We start from the raw sequence: 7,770 nt of genomic DNA, 5'->3' as shown, positions 1-7,770 counted from the left end.
GCTCCCGGGATTGTCGAAATAGGTTTAAGATCTCTTTAATTTATTATTGTATGAATATTTCATATATACGAGTTTTCAATAGTACACTAATTAAACCATTATAATTATCGTGAACATTCTTTAATCTTTCGTACGTACATTACCAATGTTGTTTAGTAGGTGACAATGTCAGTGCGTGTTCCACGAGAAACTCCAAATCCTCGTGAACATTCTTTTTTAGTCTACGACAAGTTTTGGGGACCATAGTCGGGTTTGCAATTATGAAAAGCCAAGCTCATCCGGACCATTCATCTGTTGCGTTCCCACCATCTAAGTCATGGTGGTCGGATAAACGATATGGATCACATAACAATGGCTCCGAAGTGTACAGACTTTTATGCATCAGGACTCCACATTATGAAGATCGACGGTCTCAGAATCACCCGAGTCTGGCCTTCTTAAAAGAAGACTCGTGGAATCAACGACTCAGTTCGTCGACTCGCTGCCTCCGTCACTGGAACGGAATCGCATCCATCCGTAGATTCGCTGTCCCTGGCCGCGAGCCAAACGCGAGTAGTCATCCATGTTTAAAAACATAAACGCAAAAGAGGACAATCGAAGGAAGCGTCTCTCTCTCTCTCTCTCTCTCTCTCTCTCTCTCTCTCTGCATTTTCTCCACTTTTCAATGGCAGCAACGCTCTTTACACCTCCAATTCCCGCCAAACCCCCCACAAAAAACCTCTTTTTCCGATCATCGTCTTCTTTCTCTCCTCGCCTATTCCGTGGGCCCACCTCATCGCATCCCTTCATATCAACCTCTGCAAGAGCTCTCCTCTCCTCAAACCCCCCAAGGGCTGCTGCAACGACAGCCGTCGATGTCGATAACGCCATTTCCGTCGGAAAATCCGCACCGTCCTTGCCCTTCCGCGTCGGCCACGGTTTCGACCTTCACAGGCTCGAACCTGGATACCCTCTCATCATTGGCGGCATCAATATCCCCCACGACAGAGGCTGTGAAGCTCATTCAGACGGTATACAGTTGGCCAGAGTCTTTTTTTTTTCCTTGGTAATTTCAAGTAAAATTCAAGGATGTTTTGGGTAATCTGTGGATTGGTGCAGGCGATGTTTTGCTTCACTGCGTCGTTGATGCTATTTTGGGGGCGTTAGGGCTGCCAGATATTGGGCAGATATTCCCAGACACCGATCCGAAATGGAAAGGCGCAGCATCTTCTGTCTTCATGAAAGAAGCGGTATGCTTTCTGGGATTTTTCATTATGATTAAATTTTAAATCATTAGGTTTTAGATTATTTTTTTTTTTGGTTTTTTAAAAGAGGTTTGAGATTTGAAAATTTTTTTTTCCCTTCATATTTTTGGTTCGTTATGATCTCAACTCCTGACCTAAAAATTTGGAAAAATCAGTAATGGATTATCTTGTTCACTAAATTCAACCATTTTTAGGATGATATTTTTTTAAAAAAAAAAATAATTTAAATGTACTGATGATGATCGGAAGCCTGATATGACATGATATACATATCTGATCATATTCTGGTGGATTGTTTTTATTTTAGGGATGAGATGACAGTTTTCCCGGCATATGTTTCTATCCTAACCATCCAAATTGTGGGGGCCCATTATTAGTGGGGCATTGCATTAGAATTACAATGGTCAAATGATTCTAACTGTACAAATTGATGTAGAGTGGGTTGCTGACACTTTCATGTCCAAGATGGACCAGAGAAGGCCCGATCAGAGGTGGAAGTGGTCAGGACCGTCATAACCTTAAAACAAGCATATCTTGTAAACTGGAATGAATTATTCGATGTTCCATGTATGATTTTGGGGTAGGAGAAGCTACTTTAGCCACCTGCTACGCAGGGCTGCCCATGCCGAATTTGTGAGATTCCATCAGATCAACGGTCGAAAATCCATTTTAATTTCGTTTTTACTATTTATAGTAAGTTTTAGTTCGATCATAACTCTTGATCCTTTGAGCTTTAGGAGTCGTGCCCAACAGGAAAAGGGCTTAGAAAAATTAGGAGAATAACATGGTTATGCCAAATTAGACACTCACTATTTTTGGCCAAAAACAATGTAGTCTAGTAGAAATCACGATCGTCTATAAATAGTAAGTTTGCTATTTATAGTAAATCACGTTTTTAGGGAGTTAGAGTTTGATTTTGAAACTTCTTCCTAGGTTTGAGATTACTATGTAAAGGGTTGTAATTTTTTTATTTATTATTATTATTATTATTATTATTTTTATCAGCAATCAATCTAATTTCGAATTTATTAGAATTTATTTCTATTTTCTATTTCTCCTCGTGGATTCGAGGAATCTCTATGAGGAGTCCAGAGAAGCTCCGTCGATTCGGAGTAATTACCCCCCTGAGGAAGACAGTGATCGACCTCATCACATCCATCCTTGTGTCACTAATGGAGGCCATTGCATGGACTGTTAAACATCAATTGGTCAGTAGTCCAAATTCAATGGGGCAAACTCATATGGATAGTATTGTCAATTCTATGTGATTTTTAGCCCGTGCTTTATGTATAATGGGGCCTACAACTTGGATGGCTTGTGTTGATGTGCATGTAGGACAATGGTCCGATGGATGAGTCACTTGTTTTGGGTTCCTTTTGATTTGCAAACAAGTAACTTCGATGGGATCTGAGTCCCCACTTAATTTTGATGGGTTCCTTGAGTGTTAGTCATGCTATAGGTATGTTGTTTACCAAACATACTTATGCACTGAACTTTGATGGGCCATAATTTTGAGTGTTAGTCATGCTATAGGTATAAAGCTGTACACAAGTCGAACCGAGTCGAACTTGGCACAATTCGGCTCAGCTCGGCTAACAGCCAACTGCAACTCGAACTCAGCTCGATTCGGTCAACAACTCGGGCCAGTTCGAGCTGAGTTCAAGCCAATGCGACATTTCCTCAAACACATAGAATGCATCTTCAATCCCCCACAGAAAGTAAAATAGTAGCAGCACTTTGCAGGCATTTCATCAAACACTCAGCGGGTAGCATCAAAATCAAGATACGAGGGCAATCCTAGAATGTAAAGTTTTTTATTTTACGGTAATTTGTTTCTTCAATCTTCCCCCGAATGCCGATTTCAAGAATACCCTGATATGAGGGCAGTCCAAGAAACAACATATCGTTGAGTCATTTCATCAAACACTCGGTGAGCAGCATCAAGATCAAAATAACTAAGTCATCAAGCCGATTCGAGCTGAGTCAATTCGAGTTGGGGTTCGAGCCGAGTCAAGTCGAGCTCGGGCAAGTTCGACCTCGACTTGAAATTTTTTTGAGCTCCAAAAACTAGCTCGACTCGGTCTGAATCCAATTTCGAGCTGAGGCGAGTAGAGCTTTTTCTAATTGAGCAAGCCGACCAAGCTAAGTTGACTCATGTAAAGCTCTATATAGGTATGTTGTTTACCAAACATACTTATGATGGGCCATAATTTTGATATCAATAAAATTTCTCTCCCTCTCTACTCTAGTGTTCTGGGTGAGTTTTTTTTTTTTTTTTTTTATTCTAAATTTCTTTGCAGTTTGGGTATCGGGATCTCATTGACTCAATAACCGGGTTGCACCAAGGAGTCATAGGCTCATGGCCAATAAACGTCGGGTAAAATAATTAAAGAAAGAGGTTGCATTACTGGTGGAGTAATTAGTACATTTGGCGATGTTTCGAAGGGGGCGGGAGTTATTTCCCAAGGGGATTCAACTCATAGAATGAAATGGAGAGAGTGAGATTTTGGAAGGACCAATGATTTAGGGGATTATTTCTTAGTGTTGAGGTTCCCAAGTCTTTATATTTAAAGTCCTAAATTGAATGCTTTTATGAAAAAGAAGTGTTGGATGAAATTGAGTATGGGGCATCGTATCTAGAAGAATTTATATAGTTGACCTTTTGAAATTTTACTTGGGACTCTAGAAGGGGTGATTGTTCCTTTGGATGGATCACATGACAGGTTGGGCCCCATCCCTCATGGTGCCTTCTATACCAAAGCTTTCATCAAGGCTCTTTGCCCAGCAAGTGATGACAGTTTTCACAGTGTGAAAAGGTACGAGTGTATCCAACTCCACCAGGATTTGCAGCCTTTTGTTGGACATACATGGCTATCAAAATCTTAAGCTTGGATATTGAAAACTGTGGAGTCATCTTAGTAGTTATGGAATGTAGAGGAACTAACCATCATTTTCTCCCTAGTTCGTAGGCTAGCGAAGTAACATCATTTGAATTCCATGCATGTCGGTAAGTCTGGTTGCCGACTGGGTTGGAGTTTAGTCATCAGGTCTGATCAAGCGTATGGGGTAACAAAAGGAAACGCGTTATGGATTATGCTCCCCTTCATTATTATGAGTTTTTTTATCATATGCCTAGGGGATTTGGAAGGAATGCATTAAACAATTCACGTGACAACATTTCCACAGATGAAAATAGTCGGCAACTGAAGCACCAGCTAAAGTGGTGGTTTTGCATGCCCTGTTCAAGATGTTGGGATTCCGTTTGAACATTTCAACTGATAATCACCCATTCTCAAATGCACTTGCAGTAGCGAAATGCTTATTTCTATGTTGGATGAATACATTATTTATCCTGGTTGGTAGATTATCATTCTTAATTGAAATTACTGGTCCAATTGGCTACACAAACCATTGGATCTTTTTCACAAGACTGGGTCTGTTGAAGCTAGTCAAAATACCCACAAATCTGGCCATCGTCCACTTAACAAATGATGGTGACCCCATGCACATTTGCCACAGTACTAATTCGTGGTGACTCATCCACTGTAAATATGGCATGGATGCAGGCCAACCCATACCATCTAAATCATGGGCGTCAATGTGGATGAAGCAGAGCCTGCCAATTACATGGATTGGATGGTTTTAACTATCTGATTCTTTGAATTTGACTTATACCACTTCATTTGACTGTCCATTTGATTGTCACCAATCAGATGGTTAGAATATTCCCAATCAGTTTGATTTGCAGGCAGAACTCCATACACACTGGGAGACTGCAATTAAGAGTCTGCTAGTGCTTCCTGGCAAACTCACATTGGACCTGGCACTAGTTCATGACATAGTCTGAAAAGCATCAATATGGGAACTGCAGCAAGTAGCATTCTTTAGTTTAGCTTTTCAGATGCATACTGGTATCAATGTAAGCTTACACTGATACTGGGAAGATTTGGGGCCCACATTGTATATGTATCACAGCCACCCTCCTGTCTATCAGATGCATCTCATCAGGTTACCCCCATGGTCCGAAAATCAGTTCGATCCAAAACGCTGGTGGACCAGCACAGATTCACACCCAGGATCATACGAGTTGCAGAACAGCATTCCACCCCCACCCCTCCATCCATGGCACATGAAGCATCAATGGGCATCTAATGCAAATCAAGGGTGAGCATCCCCTCTCAACCTGTCCCCTGTGATGTGGCCTACCTGAGACTCCTTTTGGGATATGTTTTGGATGCTGGGGATTGATGTGAGGCGATGCATCGTATGGTCAGGACAGATGTTGTGAATTCATCACTCGGGCCTCATTTATGCTGGGTATCACTGGAGTTTACGGTGGTAGATGCACTACCAGAGCATACCCCTTTCTCCCCCATGTTTCCATTGAATGGAGCTTATTTCAGGCTTTACTGATGGTTTCCAGCTCCTTCATGGGTATCTGATTCCCATTGCTTCTTAAGAAACTGCCAGGTATAGGATATCAATGTATACAATTCAGGTGATTAGATTCATTGACTCATCCTCCATGATCTTGTTCCATTTCAGGTGAGGCTAATGCACGAGGCAGGGTACAACCTTGGAAACTTGGATGCTACCTTAATTCTTCAAAGACCAAAACTGAGCCCACACAAGGAGTCCATCAGGGCCAACCTGTGTGAGCTGCTTGGAGCAGACCCCTCCGTCGTTAATCTTAAAGCAAAAACTCATGAGAAGGTTGACAGCCTTGGAGAAAATCGAAGTATTGCTGCTCACACTGTCGTCCTTCTGATGAGGAAGTGATGTCCCTTCCAAAGCATCATACCGAGAAGTGAGATTTGTATTTAATTACCATGTTGCATATGGATTTCAAAGTTGTTTTTGATCTGCCATCACGGCTGTGGCCAGGATTATGCTATCTATTGGGGCATGTTTGAGTAAGCTCTTTCTTTCTATATGCCCTTTTTGAAGTAATAAATTTTAATGAAATCCTTAATTTGTTGCACCTTCTTAGTAGATGATGGAATGATGTCAGGTAAATTACTTTTCAAGGTTTGTTGATAGAGCCCACAGCTACATGTGCCAACTCAGCACATGTGTGGGGGCAAAAAAAGCCATGCATCAGATGGCCTGGACCAAAAATCAGGCTTGTCTACTCATCAGGTGGCCACATGAATGAAAACAATGGGGACTGATAACATTCAACATTTTATGTGTGGCCTGCCTGATGCATTGTCCTGATTTTGGGGGCCAGGCCATGTATATGGCGTGGCATTCCTGATACACGGCTAAGATGTTCTGTGTCTGGTATGATTGGCTTGTGACCAGATGTGATAGGTGCTTGTGGGCTTAATAGTACTGTTATTTATTTATTTATTTATTATTATTTTGTTGCTACCTCTGAACTTAAAAGCAAATGATGACCTGATTTATCACGAGAGGTATCAAAATCCTCTCTTTTATATTCTGGTGGAGTTAGTGTACAATTCCTGATGCACAATACTCTAACAGTGATCCAAACGGTTGGGATCATGGATCTGCATGAACCAATAAACTTTCTTGTTGCAGCATGGAATGTATTTGTCTGATTATGGATATTGTAGCCAACCTCTTGACTGCGCTCTTGCCATTGCTAGCATGGAATCAAGTGAGTTGTGTCATTTCCAAGGGTTAAAACGGGTGTATCATGTATGGCATTGTCCATGAATGATACCCTCTACATGTCGTATCATCCATGATCGATATCCAATACATATCAGACCATGTTCCTAAGATTTTCGGGTGTTATTATTATTATTATTATTAATAATAATAATAATAATTTTTAACTCCCAAATACCCACAGTGGATTAAAATACGTTAACAAGCATTTATAGGTACGATCTCCTGTCAAGTTAAAAGGGCCTGGAATAGGTGGAGGTGGTTGGTGCAACCGACCCGTATTTCGCACTGAAACGGATATATATTGGTTTTGGATGATATTGCAAACCTTAATAGTTTCTCTTTGCTGCATTTGGAATGATTCGTTCCCTGATTCCCTGATTCTCTGATGCTCTATATATATATATATATATATATATATATATATATAGAGTCCGTGTATATATATATATAATGCTCACAGACAATTAGTTGGACAAATTAAATTGGTTTAACTAGCTGTGTATTAAATGGTAAAAAATTATTATCCTGCCGCAAGTAATATAACATGTGAGTATTCATAATATCAAGTTTTATATATGTACGATAGAAATTATATGTAAAAGATCTAGCCTATCAATCAAATAGGGCATATTAATTATATTTTATCTATTAAAAATTAATAAACGATCATCATCACTGAAGCCACACATATAAGTTGAATATGTACAGCTAGAATGGATTTCTAATAGCCTTGTTTTCTTGTAAATAAATATCATATCATTAAAAAAAAAAAAGTTTATGTCCTTTACATGCTTAAAAATAATCCTATCTAATTAACTATCAGATTTCTTATACATTTGGTGCACCTCACAAATACATCACATGCGTGCAGCTTCCTAAGTCATCC

At 40.1% G+C, this 7,770-nt stretch overlaps 1 protein-coding gene across 1 annotated transcript; it reads left to right on the top strand.

Annotated features, from left to right (window-relative positions):
• Positions 1-604: 604 nt before the first annotated feature.
• Positions 605-6,225, top strand: LOC131231169 (2-C-methyl-D-erythritol 2,4-cyclodiphosphate synthase, chloroplastic-like). The gene is made up of 3 exons (XM_058227275.1): positions 605-1,010; positions 1,099-1,229; positions 5,790-6,225. Exons 1-3 carry the CDS (start codon positions 665-667, stop codon positions 6,021-6,023), a joined length of 711 nt encoding a protein of 236 aa, XP_058083258.1. The 5' UTR covers positions 605-664; the 3' UTR covers positions 6,024-6,225.
• The last annotated feature ends 1,545 nt before the right edge of the window (positions 6,226-7,770 follow it).

The sequence above is a fragment of the Magnolia sinica genome, chromosome 17 (assembly GCF_029962835.1).
Source record: "Magnolia sinica isolate HGM2019 chromosome 17, MsV1, whole genome shotgun sequence".
Classification (NCBI taxonomy): domain Eukaryota; kingdom Viridiplantae; phylum Streptophyta; class Magnoliopsida; order Magnoliales; family Magnoliaceae; genus Magnolia; species Magnolia sinica.
The sequence above is the reverse complement of the archived record's forward strand: the minus strand, read 5'-3'. Positions and strand labels throughout refer to the sequence as shown.